Source organism: Phycodurus eques, chromosome 15 (genome assembly GCF_024500275.1).
Source record: "Phycodurus eques isolate BA_2022a chromosome 15, UOR_Pequ_1.1, whole genome shotgun sequence".
In the NCBI taxonomy this organism is placed as follows: Eukaryota; Metazoa; Chordata; class Actinopteri; order Syngnathiformes; family Syngnathidae; genus Phycodurus; species Phycodurus eques.
Window position 1 is genome coordinate 9,026,791 of NC_084539.1, and position 21,127 is coordinate 9,047,917.

General features: G+C 46.9%; 1 protein-coding gene across 8 annotated transcripts in view; it reads left to right on the forward strand.

Moving 5' to 3' along the window:
• sema4d (sema domain, immunoglobulin domain (Ig), transmembrane domain (TM) and short cytoplasmic domain, (semaphorin) 4D) overlaps nt 1-21,127 on the forward strand; it is a 74,251-nt gene that overhangs the window by 40,436 nt on the left and 12,688 nt on the right. For all 8 annotated transcript variants that reach the window (XR_009769930.1, XM_061698782.1, XM_061698778.1 and 5 more), the window contains 6 exons: nt 10,111-10,244; nt 14,433-14,578; nt 15,163-15,225; nt 16,573-16,671; nt 20,810-20,903; nt 20,999-21,115. Coding sequence is in view for 7 of the 8 variants with exons in the window: in XM_061698782.1 (XP_061554766.1) it covers nt 10,111-10,244; nt 14,433-14,578; nt 15,163-15,225; nt 16,573-16,671; nt 20,810-20,903; nt 20,999-21,115 (653 nt within the window). In the remaining variant the exon portion in view is untranslated. The remainder of the gene's footprint in view (nt 1-10,110; nt 10,245-14,432; nt 14,579-15,162; nt 15,226-16,572; nt 16,672-20,809; nt 20,904-20,998; nt 21,116-21,127) is intronic.

A 21,127-nucleotide genomic window follows, 5' to 3' on the forward strand; every position in this document is an offset into this window, starting at 1 on the left:
CTAAGATTAAATATTATTTTGAGACTCCCGCACTCCTGCCTTGCCTCCCTGCTTCCCTGCAATTGGGTCCACCATGTTCTCACCTTGCGTTACTCGCCCTCGCCTTAACGACGTACGTGACAGAATGAACCGACCAGAACAGGACCCAGCGGGAAGAAGATGGCGTCACCCTGGACACCACCAAACTGCCTCCCACCGTCCTCAGCCTGCCATCCATACCTACCCTCCTCCAGTAAGCCCAATCGTTCAGTCTTTTCTGTCCTTTTCATCGGGTCCCCCCACTTGTCCTAGTTATTCACCATGCCCTACTATTTTACATCCACATGTTTCTTTAGATTCTGATTTTTCTGATTGTGAAGATGGCCCCGATTTAGTTAACCTTCTGTCTGATTCTGACTCTGACACAGACTTAGATTTTTCTGGTTCCTTCCATAGTTTATCCCTTCCACGTCAGTTTTTGTCACGTCTCCCCATTTCCAACCCCAGTGAGTCCAAAACCTTTCCCTCTGACCTTTTCTTGGGCACCCGTTTGGCCATCTACCCGGGACCGCCGCGTGGTGGCCAACGGAGGCGCCCAAGTAAAGGTCAAATTTTGCCCCCTCGTTTTTTCCCTGTTCACAAGTCACTTAATTTTTCACCTGTTCCCACACGTTGTTCCACGGCTCCACTTAAGTCACGTCCAGTCAAACCTGCCCCCAAGCCACCATGTTCTGTACCAGCCATTTTTCCTAGTTTACCTTCCCGAGACCTTGTGCACTCTTCCACTCCCGTACCCTCTACTCCCAAACCTCAATGGCGGCAGGCTGAGGAAGCGACTGCAGGCCCCGTTCCTGCTCCTCGGCAGCTGCGGCAGGCTCCCGTTCCTGCTCCTCGGCAGCTGCGGCAGGCTCCCGTTCCTGCTCCTCGGCAGCTGCGGCAGGCTCCCGTTCCTGCTCCTCGGCAGCTGCGGCAGGCTCCCGTTCCTGCTCCTCGGCAGCTGCGGCAGGCTCCCGTTCCTGCTCCTCGGCAGCTGCGGCAGGCTCCCGTTCCTGCTCCTCGGCAGCTGCGGCAGGCTCCCGCTCCGGCGGCGCTCGTCCAGCGGCCGCCACCCGTCCCCGCTCCGGCGGCGCTCGTCCAGCGGCCGCCACCCGTCCCCGCTCCGGCGGCGCTCGTCCAGCGGCCGCCACCCGTCCCCGCTCCGGCGGCTCTCGTCCAGCGGCCGCCACCCGTCCCCGCTCCGGCGGCTCTCGTCCAGCGGCCGCCACCCGACCCCGCTCCGGCAGGCTCTCGTCCAGCGGCCGCCACCCGACCCCGCTCCGGCGGCTCTCGTCCAGCGGCCGCCACCCGACCCCGCTCCGGCGGCTCTCGTCCAGCGGCCGCCACCCGACCCCGCTCCGGCGGCTCTCGTCCAGCGGCCGCCACCCGTCCCTCGCTCCGGCGTCGCTCGTCCAGCGGCCGCCACCCGTCCTCGCTCCGGCGGCGCTCGTCCAGCGGCCGCCACCCGACCCTCGCTACGGCGGCTCTCGTCCAGCGGCCGCCACCCGACCCCGCTACGGCGGCGCTCGTCCAGCGGCCGCCACCCGTACCTCGCTCCGGCGGCGCTCGTCCAGCGGCCGCCACCCGTCCTCGCTCCGGCGGCGCTCGTCCAGCGGCCGCCACCCGTCCTCGCTCCGGCGGCGCTCGTCCAGCGGCCGCCACCCGTCCTCGCTCCGGCGGCGCTCGTCCAGCGGCCGCCACCCGTCCTCGCTCCGGCGGCTCTCGTCCAGCGGCCGCCACCCGTCCTCGCTCCGGCGGCGCTCGCCCAGCGGCCGCCACCCGTCCTCGCTCCGGCGGCGCTCGCCCAGCGGCCGTCACCCGTCCTCGCTCTGGCGGCATTCGTCCAGCGGCCGCCACCCAACCCTATTGCCTGGCCCCTGCATTACCATTGGCTTCGGCACCGTGGCCGTCCACCTGAATGGCCCTGTAAAGACCCTGGTGCTTGGCGTCCTGGACGACCTCCTGAACCGCTCAGCCAAGCACCTCACCCTGGGTGGCCTGGATGGCCACCAGACTGACCTGAGGGGTGGACTCTGTACCCTCCTCCAGGCCCCCTTCCGCCCACCCTGGGTTGGTGACTTTTTGGTTGTTGTTTGGGGAACGTCTGGGATCCGTTCCTTTAGAGGGGGGGTACTGTCATGGTCTGTGTTTTGGTTTGGGTTGTGTTTAGTTTTGTTCCATGTTTTCCTGTGTTCCATGTTTGTCGTGTGCTCATTAAGTTGTTGTGTCCACCTGTTCTCGTCTGCTTTGTGTCGACCAATCAGCTCTCTCCAGCCACTCGTGTCTTGTCCAGGTGTTCCTCGTTGTCTCGTCTATCTGTTTGTATTTAGTTCCCTGGTTTCTTTCAGTTCTTGTCGGTTCATTGTCGTTGTCACATGTCTCTGCCATGTCATAGTCGTCAGTTGTCTTTGTCATTGTGGTATGTCATTGTCAGGTGTCATTTTCCGTTTCTATTCCACGTCTTACTCACAGGTCATAGTTTGTTTCCAGTTTTAGATATTCGAGTGTTTCTTTGCTACTTTGATTTGAGTGGTATCTGTTGTGGGACTTTGTTCAGTTTTCCCTTTTCTAAGATTAAATATTATTTTGAGACTCCCGCACTCCTGCCTTGCCTCCCTGCTTCCCTGCAATTGGGTCCACCATGTTCTCACCTTGCGTTACTCGCCCTCGCCTTAACCACGTACGTGACAGGAATGTCATCTCTCTGGCAGGGAAGGAGCCTGAGCTGGTGTGTGAGGTCGAGAAGTTCCGACTAGATATAGTCGGACCTGCCTCCACACACAGCTTGGGCTCTCCCTCGAGAGGGGTTGGACTCTCTTCCACTGTGGAGTTGTCCACGGTGAGAGTCGCCGAGCAGGTGTGGGTATACTTATTGCCCCCCGGCTCGGCGCTTATACGTTGGGGTTCACCCCAGTGGACTAGAGGGTAGCCTCCCTCCGCCTTCGGGTGGGGGGGACGGGTCCTGACTGTTGTTTGTGCCTATGCACCAAACAGCAGTTGAGAGTACCCACCCTTTTTGGAGTCCTTGGAGGGGGTGCTGGAGAGCGCTCCCGCTGGGGACTCCATTGTTCTGTTGGGGGACTTCAATTCTCACGTGGGCAATGACAGTGAGACCTGGAAGGGCGTGATTGGGAGGAACGGCCCCCCCGATCAGAACCCGAGCGGTGTTCTGTTATTGGACTTCTGTGCTCGTCACGGATTGCCCATAACGAACACCATGTTCAAGCATAAGGGTGTCCACACGTGCACATGGCACCAGGACACCCTAGGTCGCAGTTCGATGATCGACTTTGTGGTCGTGTCATCGGACTTGTGGCCGCATGTCTTGGACACTTTGGTGAAGAGAGGGGCGCAGATGTCAACTGATCACCACCTGGTGGTGAGTTGGCTCCGATGGTGGGGGAAGATGCGGGTCCGACGTGGCAGGCCCAAACGTATTGTGAGGGTCTGCTGGGAACGTCTGGCAGAAATCCCTTTCAGAAGGAGTTTCAACTCCCACCTCCAACAGAACTTTGCTCATGTTCCGGGGGAGGCTGGGGACATCGAGTCTGAGTGGACCATGTTCCACGCCTCCATTGCTGAGGCGGCCGTAAGGTGGTCGGTGCCTGTCGTGGCGGCAATCCCCGAACCCGTTGGTGGACACCAACGGTGAGGGATGCCGTCAAGCTGAAGGAGTCCTATTGGGCCTTTTTGGCCTGTGGGACTCCTGAGGCAGCTGATGGGTACCGGCTGGCCAAGCGGAATGCAGCTCTGGTGGTAGCTGAAGCAAAAACTCGGGTATGGGAGGAGTTCGGTGAGGCCATGGAGAAAGACTTCCGGACGGCTTCGAGGAAATTCTGGTCCACCATCCGACATCTCAGGAGAGGAAAGCAGTGCACCACCAACACTGTGTATAGTTGGGATGGGGCGCTGCTGACCTCGACTCTGGACGTTGTGAGTCGGTGGGGAGAATACTTCGAAGACCTCCTCAATTCCACCGACACGCCTTCCCATGAGGAAGCAGAGTGTGGGTTCTCTGAGGCGGGCTCTCCTATCTCTGGGTTTGAGGTCACCGAGGTAGTTAAAAAGCTCCTCGGTGGCAGGGCCCCGGGGGTGAATGAGATTCGCCCGGAGTTCCTAAAGGCTCTGGATGTTGTGGGGGTGTCCTGGTTGACACGCCTCTGCAACATCGGGTGGACATCGGGGACAGTGCCTCTGGATTGGCAGACTGGGGGGGTGGTCCCCCTTTTTAAGGAGGGGGACCGGAGGGTGTGTTCCAACTACAGGGGGATCACACTGCTCAGCCTCCCTGGTAAGGTCTATTCAGGGGTGCTGGAGAGGAGCGTCCGTCGGGAAGTCGAATCTCAGATTCAGGAGGAGCAGTGTGGTTTTCGTCCTGGCCGTGGAACAGTGGACCAGCTCTACACCCTCGGCAGGGTCCTCGAGGGTGCATGGGAGTTCACCCAACCAGTCTACATGTGTTTTGTGGACTTGGAGAAGGCGTTCGACCGTGTCCCTCGGGGAGTCCTGTAGAGGGTGCTTCAGGAGTATGGGGTACCAAACCCCCTGATACGGGCTGTTCGGTCCCTGTACGACCGGAGTCAGAGTTTGGTCGGCATATCCGGCAGTAAGTCGGACTCGTTCCCGGTGAGGGTTGGACTCCACCAAGGCTGCCCTTTGTCGCCGATTCTGTTCATAACTTTTATGGACAGAATTTCTAGGCGCAGCCAAGGCGTAGAGGGGGTCCGGTTTGGTGGCCTCAGTATTGCATCTCTGCTTTTTGCTGATGATGTGGTTCTGTTGGCTTCATCAAGCCGTGAGCTCCAAGTCTCACTGGAGCAGTTCGCAGCCAAGTGTGAAGTGGCTGGGATGAGAATCAGCACCTCCAAATCTGAGACCATGGAAAAGGGTGGCATGACCTCTCCAGGTCGGGGATGAGATCCTGCCCCAAGTGGAGGAGTTCAAGTATCTTGGGGTCTTGTTCACGAGTGAGGGAAGAATGGAACGGGAGATCGACAGACGGATCGGTGCAGCATCTGCAGTGATGCGGACTTTGTATCGGTCCGTTGTGGTAAAGAAGGAGCTAAGACGAAAGGCGAAGCTCTCAATTTACCGGTCGAGCTTCGTTCCTACCCTCACCTATGGTCATGAGCTGTGGGTCGTGACCGAAAGAACAAGATCCCGGATACAAGCGGCCGAAATTTGTTTCCTCCGCAGGGTGTCCGGGCTCTCCCTTAGAGATAGGGTGAGAAGCTCGGTCATCCGGGAGGATCTCAGAGTAGAGCCGCTGCTCCTCCGCATTGAGAGGAGCCATATGAGGTGGCTGGGGCATCTGATTCGGGTGCCTCCCGGACGCCTCCCTGGTGAGGTGTTCCGAGCACGTCCCTCCGGGAGGAGACTCCGGGGACGACCCAGGACACGCTGGAGAGACTACGTCCATCGGCTGGCCTGGGAACGCCTCGGGTTCCCCCCGGAAGAGCTGGATGAAGTGGCTGGGGAGAGGGAAGTCTGGGCGTCCCTGCTAAAGCTACTGCCTCCGCGACCCGACCCGGATAAGCGGTAGAAAATGGATGGATGGATGGATGTTACACTGAAAAGACTGTTTTGTGATCCAAAAAAGCTTCCTCCCTGTGTGGGAATAAAATGATTTGCAGTCTGTTGTCATGAGGAAGAGGAATAAGTAGTTCATCTCTGTGTCATTGATGTTGATGCACGAGCCAGCGAAAGCTCTGAGAGGTTGGCAGCCGGTGAATGTGCAATTCTGTCGACCCGCCTTTGCCACTCTGCTCTCCGGATGCCCAGAGTCTTGTCTGCATTTCATTCGAAGTGTGGGAAGACACCATCTACTATTGTGGGAGACGACAACTGATTTTTGAGACAACACTGTCACACAAAAAGAATACAAATTAAAAAAAAAAAAAGTTTGAACCATGTAAGATATGTGCAAATCACACAAGAAAACGTCTTGTTAAACAGCAGTTTAAGTGACAAATGGAAAATATTTTTGGACACATTTTTCTGTCCCGACGACCCATTTTATCAAGGTTCCACCTTATTGTTGTAATATCTTCCATGGACCTATTGTGTCCTCATTAAAGTTTATATTTACAGTATGTCCTGCTCAGTTCTTTAATCCACCTTTTTCATTATCAGGAGTGTTGTAATATTTGTCACAGGAATTTAGTGGTTAATTAGAATAATTGAGTTAATTCGTATTTAATTGATTTATTTATTGTAATTAAATAATACAAATATTAGTAAAATAAACAATTTTATATTTTATTAAATAATTGGTTAATCAACCATAATTATAAATAACATTAAAAATGAGTGAATTATTTTATTAAAAATATTTCCGTACACTATTTTTTTGTGCATCAAATTAGCTGGCCCATCCGTCCATTTTAAAAAGCAAATGTGTCCTTTCAACACAGGTGTGTCCACACCTAGTGTAAACCGTACTATATTTTGTGATCCTTGGTGTATTTTGACCAAAGTATGTCACATTTTAAGACACATGCAAACTTTTAAAAATTGTGTATAAAATGCATGTCTCCTTAATGAAGCTGACATGTACCAACTTCACCACTTGGTCGAAAAATAACAACCAACCATCGTACTTGTCTTTTCTGCACTTCTGTATAGGAATGCACAATGGACCTAATGATTAAATGTTACCCAACCTCGTTCCATTAAACGTTGACATTACTTTGGAGTTAATCGCTTATTGTGGCGTATAGTTGTAACTTCTTCCCGGGAAATCCTAAATTGTACAGCCAAGGTTGTTGTGTGAGCAGATAGGCAAGCGCTCCTTCCTCGACCCTCTCTGCCCCAAGTGGGCATCCACCCAACATCGGTGCTCGGTCACCAGCACAGTACTGGGAACCCCGCGGCCCAGAGCGGGTGTCTGCTTCCTTGTGAAGCTTAAGGAGCTGAGAAGGCAACACAAAGGCCTCAAAGAGGCCTGCCAGCATGGTAACAGTCTTGAATATCTAGGCCCGGTATGGCAGCTCCTCTAAATCTGTCAGCGGGAGCAGGGTGGCTGCCAGTTTTGCTCTTTCTGCTACTGTAACCCACCAAGCCCTCCAATAGGCTTTTAAGGCTTTTGTTAAGCCCTGACCTAAATGGGGCACATGCAGAGCGCTAGCTACAACTGGTTCGGAGTTCACAGACAGGAGAAAGTTTATAATTTAGCATTTAGCTTTGTTTTCACTCTTCTTTCAGATCGATGATTTTATAGGATGATTACTAACTAATGCGATCTGTAAACTCACTGCTAAGGCGAACTTTGCCGGGTCCTGCCTCTGTTCATTGTTTTCTAGTCTGCAGTCTTGATGTGTAGGGATGGAGGTGCGTGCGGGGTGGGGGGTTGGCTGGCAGTGGAGTGAGTGAAAGCCATCTTGAGTAAACAATTGGTCCTTGTGTAGTTGGAGCAACCCCCCTTTACCTCCCCTTATAACAGAGTTTCTGCCTGAAACTGCCAAGTTTGGTTGGTGATCCCAATGTTTGGGACGTTCAAACACCCCAGGCAATTTGTTCTCATTTACTAGAGAATCAATAATCAATAAAAAAAAAAACACCCTCTCCCCTTTCCCAACAGAAATGATTATGTATACTCCCACCATCAACACGCTAGTTATTAAAAGTAATGACTAACCTATATTTTGATTTGGCTTCCGTGATCGTTTTGGGTCACTGGAGAAAATGGATTTGTTCTCGATTGTTCCAATACAAAGTCTCACATAACAAGCGTATGGGGCGGGGAAATAATTGCAACGTTTGCATTTTTATCCAAACGGCAATTTTCATCAAACAAACAAACTGTTTTCATCAATTTCAGTTCACTCCTTTGTTTGACATACAATTTGTTTTGGAGCCTGAAAATGCTAACATTTGCAGACAAACAGCCAACATGTCATTTTTATCCATTTTCAGTCAAGAATTGTTCTGGTGTGTCGAAAATGCCTGAAAACACAAACATTTGTTTGTAAACAACAGACCATTTCAACATTGGTCTGTAAACAAATGTCAAAAACATAATAACTTTTAAGAGCCAGAGAACGCAAACATTTGTACAAAGATAAATGGTCAAATTGTCATGGTTTTTATTGATTTTCAGGTTCAACAATCTCACCCTCATGTTGTTTCCAAGTTTTGTATCCTGAAACAAGTTTTTGATGAAAATACCTTTACCATTTAGCCTTCTAGCTAATTCTGGCTTTTTTTAACCATGTGTACGTCATGTGTTTTATGGAATTGCATTGTCCCCTTTCAAAAATAAACTGATAAACCATTCAGATGTACTAAGCACTGAAAATGTTTGTCTGTTAAAAGGGAGGTGGCTATGGCTTCAAAATGATATCACTATATTTTTAGGGAGTTTAGCAATGATGATCTTTTACCTTTTTTGTAGAAACTAGCAGTCACCCAAAATATTGTGAAAGGGTATTGTACAGCACAGCCCTCGTGCGACATTTCCTGTACTGATACGGTGCCTAACAGTACACGTGATGAAAGGGTATTTAAATGACCATTCGTATGTTACAAAGTGAAATTGCCAACCCCTCCCCTGGCATGCATATTGCTTTTAAGACGTGTTTGCTGGGGATCGTGTTGACATCTATACAATTAACTTTTCTAACTGCACTGCTAAAAAGTTTTTTTTTTTTACCAGTCCCTGCCTTAAACCTGCGCGTCCTCTTCTCACGATACAAAGTAACCTGTTATTGCTACTTTCATGTGGCTGACTCAACCATTTGCTGAAGGTATCTTTTGAGGGTGTTGTGGAAAAACAAGAATAACTGGCTTTTCTCCGTATCACTTAACCCTCACTTTGTGAAGAAGTACATGTTATTCACAATATTATTTGTTGATACGCACTCATGTGAACACGAGAGCCACAAACAGTGTGAAAAAGTAAGCTCTGCTAGCATGTAGCATGAACTGACAAAACTCAAGTTATGCAGCTGTCCCGTCACAAGATTGGAATTAAGAAAGTGGAAGTACTTTGAATCGAATTAAGTCAATCATTGAGAAAAAAAAATGTCCTTCTAGCTGTAGTTGCGTTCCTCCACGTCGCACTGTCGTAAAACTTGACCTGAAAATTTAAGTTCTATGTGCAGCCACTGCAATGCAAAGTTGACCTTCGCTGTGCATGTGGCACAAGTGAGATTGAGAACAGATTTAGTGCTTTGTTTTAATATTTCTGCTTAATCTTTAAAGTCCACCCACACTTTATTATATTTTCAGATGACCTCAAACAACCAACTTGTATTTGCTGTCATGTGTTAAATAATGACCATTACATAGCGTCAGACATGTTACTGTCTTTCATTTTCACTTAATTAGTTTGAATTATTATTATTGTTGTACAATCACAACTTTCTCATAACATTTAGACTCCCCCCCCCCCCCCACATAGTAATGCAGCTTTCTGAAAATTGACAGATTATCATAAAAAATTACAAATTATGACCCCGTCGCTTGATCGATTTCTTTTGTGTGTGTGTGTCTGTGTGTGTGTGTGTATGTGTATATATATATATATATATATATATATATATATATATATATATATGTGTGTGTGTGTGTGTGTGTGTGTGTGTGTGTGCGCTCGTGGTCCTGAGCTGCAGCTTATGTTCACTTCTGTAGTCTTATCAGAATCGGTTTTATTTCCATTGTCATTCAAAAGTACATTCACAACTAGGAATTGTTATCGGTCTGATGGTCCAACATGAAACAATGGTGGTAATAATAAAAAATATAAAAGTAAAACATAAATAGACTAAGAAGAAAGGAAATAATGTGCAGCAAGCATAAACAGTTGAAGTAATTAATTACTACCAATCAAGCCATTCATGTTTGGCCAGTGTCCCTTTAACATTTGCACTGAATTTCTCCAACTGCATGTGACAAATAACATAACGTTAAATTAGTCATACCACGTTTCGCGATGAGAGAAGTGGGTGTGTGTGCCCTTCCCATTTTTGGTCAGCGCTGCATGAGAAGATAGGCCTGCGAGGAAGTCTTCCTCCTTTTACTTCATCTACTCTAAATTGTGAAATATATTTTGGCTCAAGGCGGTGTTTGCCTCATTTTTGCCACTGTGTCTTGCAGAGGAAACTTCACAGTTCCAAAGTTGTCGGAGTCCAACATGGGGTTTGGCATGCTGGGTGTGTTCCTGGGACTGCTCCTGGAGGTGTCCACCCATGGACCCCATGCTGTGCCTCGAACTTCCTGGAGACACCAAGGTGAGTTCCCTTTTTATACACTTATCCCACTTGCCATTTGTATATTAGCAGGAACTTTAAAAATACAAAAAAACTATTTCATATGGGACGTTGCGGCAGTGTAGCATTTGTCAGGGAAAGAAAACATTTCAGTAATTTTTTCAGTAATCCTTTTGGAAAGTCACATCCACGTAGCTATTAGGTCTACACCGAAAAAGAACGTGACAGCCAATCGATGTCAAGAATGTAAACGACGTCCTGGAGTTAAAAAAAAAAAAAACTAATAATAAATTGTCACTGTTTGTGGGCACCCAAAACCTTTTGATAACTCCTCCTCCTACCAATAGCGGGGCTGTATGAAAAAACAGCAGTCATTTTTGTAATGTTCTTGTTTGTGTTCTCAGTTTTTAAAAAAAAAAAAAAAACCTCAACTTTTCAACTTTATTCTTGTGCAACGAAGATCTTCGACACTGATTTCAGTTTTTGCTCATGATGTTCTGACTTTATTCACATAATGGATACAAATAAAAATTTGTTGACTTTTTACTTGTATACCATGAAGACATTTCACTTGTTAAACTACATCTTTTTACACTAATATTGCATTTTGTTTCTTGTAATATTCCAACTTTATTTTGTAAATGTTCTGACTATTCTCTTAACTTTATGATTTTATTCTTGTAAAATTGGTAATTTATTTTCATATTGCAACCTTTTTCTTTTAGTCTCTTAATATGATGACTTCCATCCATCCATTTTCTTCTGCTTATCCGAGGTCAGGTCGCGGGGGCAGTAGCTTTAGCAGGGAAGCCCAGACTTCCCTCTCCCTAGCCACTTCATCCAGCTCTTCCGGGGGGATCCCGAGGCGTAATAGTCTCTCCAGCGTGTCCTGGGTCGTACCCGGGGTTTCCTCCCAGTGGGACATGCCCGGAACATCTCTCCAGGGAGGCATCATAATCAGATGCCCAAGCCACCTCATCTGGCTCCTCTCAATGTGGAGGAGCAGCAGCTCTACTCTGAGCCCCTCGCGTATGACTGAGCTTCTCACTCTATCTCTAAGGGAGAGCCCGAACACCCTGCGGAAGAAACTCATTTCGTCCGCTTGTATCCGGGATCTTGTTCTTTCGGTCACGACCATAGTTGAGGGTAGGAACGTAGATCGACTGGTAAATTGAGACCTTCGCCTTTCAGCTTAGCTCCTTCTTCACCACAACGTAGTGATGGGCACGGCAGTTCTTTTGAGTGTACTGAATCGTTCGAATCAGTTATTTAAAAAGATTCGATCAAAAGATTCATTCACCGAATCATAAAATCATTCAAGTGCTTCCTCATTCAGTTAATGATACATCCCTGAAGTTCACATTCACTCAAGGACTATGCGTTGTTGTTGTCATGTATTGTAAAGTAGGAAAGGCGGGGAGATTATTAAAAAGAGAGTTGGAGGAGGGGGGGGGGGGGGGGGGGGGGGCATCCGCCACCGGGCTTCCAGCTCACTCACCTTACTGTTATTGTCATCTGATTAGTAGAAAGTCTCTTTGAGTGTAGAGAAGCACAATATAAGTTTAATGTATTATTATTATTAAATAATAAAGCCTTTAATAATCACACTAGAGACACAGAGGGAATATGTGTACGTATATACATTTATTATTAATTTACATTTATTTTATATATGTGTGCTTGTTTTCATGTGGGCGGCACGGTGGCCGACTGGTTAGAGCATCAGCCTCACAGTTGTGAGGACCGGGGTTCAATCCCCGGTCCCGTCTGTGTGGAGTTTGCATGTTCTCCCCATGCCTGCGTGGGTTTTCTCCGGGCACTCCGGTTTCCTCCCACATCCCAAAAACATGCATGAATTGGAGACCCTAAATTGCCCGTAGGTGTGAATGTGAGTGCGAATGGTTGTTTGTTTATATGTGCCCTGCGATTGGCTGGCAACCAGTTCAGGGTGTACCCCGCCTCCTACCCGATGATAGCTGGGATAGGCTCCAGCACGCCCGCGACCCTAGTGAGGAGAAGCGGCTCAGAAAATGGATGGATGTTTTCATGTGCTTGACAGACTCAAAATTAGCTGTTAGCTTGAAGAAACGGCTGATAGTGAAAGTTATCCCCGCGAGGACATCAGGAGTTGCGGTTAAAAGCACTCATGAGTACGTTCACTGCGTAGTACGTCGTTCCTTGCGCAAACGAATCACTCATCGTACTACTACATCGCTCCTTAGCGGATGGCGAACGAAGTTCAACGAACAAATCACTCTTCAGTACACCAGTTCACTGAATGAATCACTCTTCAGTTCCTCAGTACACCGGTACACTAGTTCACTGAACGAATCACTCAGTTCACTTAAGTCCCTCCCCCGCCTGCACGGCGCTGCCTGACGCTGGCTGCTCATTGGTCATTCACCGAAGTGAGTGACAACGCTGGCGAAACGCAAATCACATGGCAGTATGGTTAATGAAGTCCCGCCCCTGCCTGCACGCTGGCTGCTCATTGGTCATTCGCCGAAGATTCATAAGTGAGTGACAGAACACTTCAACCGTTCTGTTTCTGCTCCTAGGTGACTCGCTCGCCTCGCGGCGGGTGGCGGCCAAGATAAAAGAACGAATCGTTTCATAAAATGATTCGGTTCAGTTCATTTATTTACAAAACAAAAAAGTCAGAAGTTCCTTTTTTATAATGGAAAAAAGACTCAACATTAAGATTGTTCTGTAAAGTTTTCCCCTGTAGAAACTCCTTTGCTGATCTAAATTGAAACTCGAGTCATACATAGTCTATAAACAAAATGCAGATTCATGAACTATTAACACTATTTTTAGCCTTTATAGTGCATATGTAGAGAAGTCAACACACTACAGTCCAAATAGAATAGGTTGACTGTAAAGATTCTTCCTTTGCATTAATGCCAACACTCTTTCACACAGTCATTCAGTGAGGCTATTTTATGTCAGAGTGGTGGCTGTTTATGTCATGGCAGCCGCAACCTGAACCCGGTCGCACCTGGGATGACTAATGCCACCTGGACATTAATGCCAAAACCAAGACTTGCATACATCACATCGTACGGGTTGGAGAATGCGGGCACCATCAGGAGTCAAACAAGTGCTCCACACTGTGTGATTGTGCGTATGGGTGTGACTTTTCATATTTTCATGACCAAGCAGAGTCTGGTCGTGGTTCGTCAGCCTCAATGTCTTGAAAAAACACAATGGAAGTCAGTTGAAGTGTGAAGCAGTTGAACAGTGAGCATAGTAGCCCTTCTCGGCATCCGCCCTACATCATCATGTTTTAATTTATGGTTCCGTGTGTAATTCCCTGGAAATGACTGTTTATCTTCTTGAAACCCGATGTTGGCAGCAAGACCACGACGACGGTCTGGCACTGACAAAGAAAACATATGCTTGATCTTTTCTCATTGTGATATGTTGGTCAGAGACTTGTCAGACTGCCATTTTTTGTGTTTCCTGCTTAGAGAAAAGCTATTTTTATGCCGTCTGTCCATTGTGTTGGATGTGTCTTCAGAGAAAAGGGCCTGATTCCTGACAAGCGAGGAGGAACAGTACAGTGCAATACACACCTTTGACCTGCTAGGATATATTTTTCAAACCGTATTAGAACTCATCTAAAGTGAAACCTTCGCACTGGCTGTCGTAAAAGGACTTGGCCATACTGTACTGAGTAGCCTGGAAAGAGACTCAATAATTCTGCCTCCAACAAATAATAAACAAAAACACTGCCTCTTGTGGCTGTGAGGCAGCACCACAACCTTTTACAGCTCACTGGAATATTAATGAGGGAGTTTCCACCAAATGACTCTTGTTGACGGAAAGTGACCTGCAAAAAAATCTTAAGGACTGCCATTTTGCATCCCAAAAGAATGATACCATTTGGAGATTGGGGCGTGCCTCCAACTTGGAGCATAAATACTTGGGTATCCACACCAAAAACAAAAAACAGTCTAGTGCTGTACTAGACTTGTTGCATGAACTGATGAAGCCTGCTCGGATGAAAGGCCAAACATCTTCCAAGACAAACAGAACAGTCCAGTTGCGATCGATTGAATGCCCTGAGAATGAAATTAACTGGATGAATGAGAAAATTGACAGGCATTTTCCACTTTGCCATTCTTCTGAGGTGGTAAAACACAAACAGCCAAAGAAAAAGCAAAACACAATTGTTCTTCATTGCAATTTTGTGGTCGCTGTTATCAGATTTGGAGCTGTTGGAGTTCTCAGAGCCGGGCATCTTCAACTACTCCACGCTACTGCTTAGCGACGAACGGGACGTGCTCTATGTGGGCGCCCGGGAGGCCATCTTTGAGCTGAGCAAGAAGAATGTGACTGTCCGAAACAACAAGGTATGAAGGAAATTAGACTTTATACCGATCTGATCGCCTTGATCGGTATCGGCCGATAATTAGCATTGATCGGCTTTAATAATTCGCCGATTCAATCAATGACGTCATTGATCGGCTCAGCAAAAGACATTTACTCCGCGTCGCCATCGTGTACAGTGTATTTGAATCCAAAAGCTATTTTAAAAGCTAGTTTATTTTTAGCTTTGTCGCATGTCTTTTGACATAGTACTGTAAATATCTGACCACCAATAGAGTTATTTAAAAAAAAAAAAAAAAAAAAAGCGTCGGCGGTGTGGGACAGACAACACGTCCGAGACAGACAACACGTAATGCATGGATTAGACTACAAGACAAATTTGGTCTTTCATGATTGCACTATGTCTAGTCTTTCACGATTGCACAATGTCAGACTATCGCAATAAAATCTTGTGTTCCGATACCACCACTAGCCATCTTTTACCATCACTGGGCTTTATCTTGTCAACTCAAACGCGCCCCAAAAATCCTGATCGTGTAAAGCCTAAAGGAAATGTATCAGTATTAAAAATAAGAAACACAAGTTAATTGTGAATGCTCTGTTCAAGGTTCTGTGGCAAGTTGGCGAGACCCCCATAGACATGTGCACACTCAAAGGAAAATCAAAGGAGGTGAGAGACAATTCTGTTTTATATTGTGTTGCCTTGACTTGCGCGTAGGGTATCGAGAACAGGTTGGAACTGGGAGTGACGTTCCGGTTCTCCCGGGATCGTTCAAATTTAAAGATTTCTGTTCCCAGTTTCAATGCCTAGTCCGCCGGCCCTGAAGAAGAAATGGCGAAAACCAATGAAGAAGCGGCAACATATGTTGTTTGACCCAGCCCCCTAAAAGAATCTGAATTGAGAATCGTTTGGAATCGAAATAAGGAAACGGAATTGGGACCGGAATCGCTCAAATTCAAACGATGCCCAACCGTACTTGCGGATGCCCTACCATCGAAGTTTTTAAATTTATGACCCATCACTTGATCGATTTCTTGTGTGTGTGTGTTTTGCAAGCCAAAATTAATTTATCGGTGAGCTTCAAATACGCCTCCGCTAGAGAGAAGTGAAACAAATTGGTTTGCCCCAGTTGTTGCTTCAATTCAGTGTACAAGTACCGTTAGCAATTGTGGCGGAGGTGTCTTTTAGTTGATCGGGCACGAGTACTTGCACGCGGGGGCTCCCCTCGGAGAGCACAGCATTGGATAAGTCAGGTCGTTGAACAGGTTTAAAGTTTAGTGAGGGTCCATTGGTTGTTTGGTATCAGTAAACCCTGGATGGTTGTTTTCCAGTGTTGTACTGCTAAACTGGAGAGGCTAGCAGCGACTTCATAAGGAGCGAGCAAAGGAGGATTCAATTCTTGACTGATACAATTTAACGGAAGTCAATTAGAAACTGCATTACAGTGGAAAGTACCAATATACACACGTGAACACAATTGTTTTTAAAAATAATTTTGTTGAACCACAATTCAAAAGCAATGTCTGATTTTCATTGGTTAATTTTCAAATTGTTTTTATTTATTATTACTTTTGTTAGATTCATATTATTTCTGTGAGGTCTGTGGGTTTTTCTTTCATTAACAGAGTGGTACCAATTTTGTCCACGTGTGTATTACCATGAACATAGGAAAAGAGAAGACAGCTTCACGCACACAATTGTTGTTGTTTGGCCCAATGTACGCTAATTACACTGTATTCAACCATTCTATTTCTTTATATTCTCTTTTATGTTTTGTTATGTCTTTATACAATAGTTTTTATTTTAAATTAAAAACTAAACAATGGTGGTGTATTTTGGGGGTGGCTAGAACGGAGTTATGGTATTTCAATTCATTTCAATGGGGAAGATGTGATACACGAGTAAATTGAATCACGAGCTTGAATAGGGATCGAAATAAACTTGAAAGTTAAAATACCACTGTACCGACAACAATATGCAAAGTATTTCAATCGACTGGTCTCTGTTGGTGTACAGAGCGACTGTCTGAACTACATTCGAGTGCTGCAGGTGGTCGACGACCAGCGGCTCTACGTCTGTGGGACACATGCCTTTCAACCGCAGTGTGATTATTTGGTGAGTTGGTTACTACATTTTTACTATAGCTATATTCTTCTGATGAATTACTCACCTTAGATGATAATTAGATTAATCACGATGGCGCCTACTCGTGGAAGCCTCGGTTACGCGCTCTCTGGTATTGTTTATGTTTTTGTGTTTTTCGTTCGTCTTTGGAGACATTACACGACTCACTTACACAAGGGGAGACTTGCTAAACATCAAGGAGTATACCCCGGACTTTCTTTCACCAACTTTCGAAAATCTGCTCAGTTTTTTTCCCCGAGTTGGTCACCGGAGCAGTGACTGCGGTTTTTGGGGCATGGATGCAAAGACGACGCCACAGAGGGAAGCGAGCCGGCATCCAAGTGAAGCGAGAGAGAGGATACAGATAGGCATTTCCGTCGATCCACCTCACGAATCTACGCACCCTACCCAACAAAATGGACAAGCTTCATCTTCTGATCAAGGCCAATAAAGACTTTGGATGTTCCGCCGCCCTGTGCTTTACGGAGACTTGGCTCTGTGAGGCTGTCCCCGATGGCGCCGCCATACTTCCCGGCTTCAATCTTCACCGGGCAGACCGCGTCATCGAGTTAATGGGGAAAACAAAAGGCGGCGGGTTATGCTTCTGTAGCAACGAAAAATGGTGTACGGACGTCACGGAGCTCAGCGCACACTGCAGCCCGCATTTAGAATCGCTGTTTTTGAACTGTAAGCCATTTTCTCACCTCGAGTTTGCATCTTTCATTCTCGCCGGTGTCTACATTCCGCCTCAAGCTAACACGAACGCTGCACTGCTAACCCTCGCTGAACAAGTAAACGAAATTGAAAAAAAAACACCCGGACTCATCCCTCATGATTCTCGGGGACTTTAACAAAGCTAAACTCAACCACAAACTCCGTAAATACAAACAGCACATTGACTGTCCTACCAGGGAAAATAACATTTTAGACCACTGCTACACTACGCTAAATAACGCATACCGTGACATACCTCGTGCAGCACTGGGCTCATCTGATCACTGCTTAATTCACTTAATACCAACATACAGGCAAGAACTTAAATGCGCGAAGCCTACAGTGAACACAGTGAAAAAGTGTACAAATTAAGCAAAGACAGAACTTCAAAGACTGCACAGACCGGAGTGTCTTTGAAAATTCAGATGGAAGCCTGGATGAATATATGGACACTGTCACATCCTATATCAGTTTCTGTGAAGATGTGTACCAACAGTCATTTCGCACATTCAATAACAACAAGCCGTGGTTCACTGCCAAACTTGAGCAACTTCGCCAGGCTAAGGAGGACGAATATCGAAGTGGGGACATGGCCCTGTATAATCGCATTAGAAACCAGCTGACTAAAGAAATTAACATTGCAAAGAGAAACTATGCAGCAAAGTTGGAAAAACAGTTTAGCGCTAACGACTCTAAATCAGTCTGGCATGCATTACAATCGCTAACCAATTACAAGCGACGATCCCCCCCCCCCCAAGCTGAGAACAATAGTAGACTAGCCAACGACTTAAACAGCTTCTACTGCAGATTTGAAAATGACACTTTCACACCCCACACCCACCCAGCCGCACCACCGACCACCATCACACCTCTGACTTCTGCGTTGAACATTCCCCAAACAGGATGTGAGACGCATCTTCAAACAACAAAAGATTAACAAAGTGGCAGGCCCAGACTTTGTGTCCCCATCCTGCCTCAAAGTCTGCACGGATCAGCTCGCTCCAGTCTTCACACAGATCTTCAATAGATCTCTGGAACTGTGCGAAGTACCATCCTGTTTCAAATGCTCCACCATCATCCCAATCCCCAGGAAACCTGCAATCTCGGGTCTGAATGACTACAGGCCTGTCGCCTTGACATCTGTGGTCATGAAGTCCTTTGAACGCCTCGTGCTGGACCACCTCAAGAGCGTGCACTTCATCCAAGAACACCTCGACAGCGCGGGGACCTACGCGAGGATCCCGTTTGTGAACTTAAGCTCTGCGTTCAACACCATCATCCCCGAACTCCTTTCCTCCAAGCTTCTCCAGCTCAGCGTCTCACCTGCCATCTGCCAGTGGATTTACAGCTTTCTGACAGGCAGGACACAGCAGGTGAGGCTGGGGGAGGCCACCTCATCCACACGCATCGTCAGCACTGGGGCTCCCCAAGGTTGTGTCCTCTCTCCGCTGCTCTTCTCTCTCTACACGAACGACTGCACCTCAACGCACCCGGCTTTCAAACTCCTGAAGTTTGGAGATGACACCACAGTCATCGGCCTCATCAAAGACTGTGACGAGTCTGCATATCAACAGGAAGTGGAGCGGGTGGCGCTGTGGTGCGCCCGACACAACCTGGAGCTGAACACCCTGACTGTAGAGATGATGGTGGACTTGAGGAGGCATCCTTCGCCACAGCTGCCCCTCACGCTTTCCAGCTGATTTGTGTCAACCGTCGAGACCTTCAAGTTCCTGGGAATTACAGTCTCGCAGGACCTGAAGTGGGCGATCAACATCAACTCCATCCTCAAAAAGGCCCAGCAGAGGATGTACTTCCTGCGGCTTCTGAGGAAGCACGGCCTGCCACAGGAGCTGTTGAGGCAGTTCTACACAGCGGTCATCGAATCAGTCCTGTCTTCTTCCATCACAGTCTGGTTTGGTGTTGCTACAAAAAAGGACAAACTCCGACTGCAACGGACAATCAAAACTGATGAAAAGACTGACGGTACCCCCCTACCCACCCTTGAGAACTTGCACACTCCCAGAACTACGACAAGAGCGTGCAAAATCCTTTTGGACCCTCCACATCATGGTCACCAGCTCTTCCAGCTCCTTCCCTCAGGTAGGCGCTACCTAACAATGCAAACTAAAACTAGGAGACATTCCAACAGCTTCTTCCCTCTTGCCATCAACTTCTTAAACAGCTAATTGCAACATGCTGCCAATTTTTTTGTCTTGAGTTTGTTGTCACATTTCTGTCGGGCCAATTATACATTACCCGTGCACTCACTGTAGTAGTCTCGCCATGCTGCACTATTTGCATATCTGTTGTTGACAAATACTGTCCACTCATGCCAGAGTAGCACCTGCCCCATTTGCACACTGACTGAGGAGTGAGTATCTGCAACATTTGCACAATCGACATTGTCCCAGATTATCGCACTACTATTCACTTTAAACTGCATACATTCCTTGAAGTCTCGGCGCCCTTTGCACAATGGTCATTGCACCGGACTATTGCTATGTTAGTCATTCAAACTGCTCTAATTGCTAGAGGACTCTGCATCGTTTTGCACAATTGTTTAAAAAAAAAGGATTTTTACCAGATTACTAGCATCCTTTTATTTCTCAGTTTTTCTCAATGTCTTTATGTCTCAAAAATGTTCTCTGTCAATTGACTGTTTGTTGTCGTACTAGAGCGGTTCCAACTGCCAGAGACAAATTCCTCGTGTTTTTTGGACATACTTGGCAAAATAAAGATGATTCTGAGTCTGATTCTTTTGGGGGGGCTGCAATATGCCTGAAAGCACACCAATTTTTGCTAGCGCATATGTCCTAATGAAAATGTATGTATTTGAGGGTTCCCCAACACCACCCCTCAATTGTCACACAGAAAAAAAAAAAAAAAACGCGAGTTATACCAATTGACACAAAATTGTGTGGACGTGTCTATCATAACAGGACGCATGAAACTCCAAATAGGGAATTTGCCCAAATTAGCCTCAGTTGGAGGCAAGGAAACAAAACAATTGGCGAATCTACATTGCCAACCTTTTGCACATACACACTCTAATGAGGACGTCGCATGGAGTCAAAGTTTGATCCTTCAGCGGCTTTGCAATGAAAAAGGAGGTGGGAGAGTCTGTTCATCACAGCTTGTGGCTTTAATTTTGTCTTTATTATCATTACTGTTTTTTTAAAGTTATGATTGGATTGTTTTACGTATTTTGTATTTATTTATTTTGTTTCTATTTTTTCATAAATAGTGTTTCTTTATTCTATTCGGTCTTATTCTTTGTAGGCCAAATACATGTTGGGTGTTCCCATACTCATTAACAAAATGTTTTGGTCATCCTCGTTAAAAGTAGTTGGTAGAGGTTGTAGGCATGAACCCCAAAAATTAGGCTTTTGACGCATCTTGAAATTGTTTTTTACAGACTTTGGCTGACTTTTCGTTAGAGGGTCGAGCAGAAGACGGCAGAGGGAAGTGCTCCTTCGATCCCTCGCAAAGCTTCACCACTGTCATGGTTGGTGAGTTACAGCCATTTCTACATTAAAATAACTTTTCATAAGTTATAATCATCCCACAGGAATTGAGATGCCTTTTAATATTTTTTTTTCATCAGATGGAGAGCTGTACTCTGGGACTGCTTATAACTTCTTGGGTAGTGAGCCCATTATTTCTAGATACTCTCCATCTTCGTACCTGCTGAGGACAGAGTATTCCACATCATGGCTCAATGGTGAGTCACCGG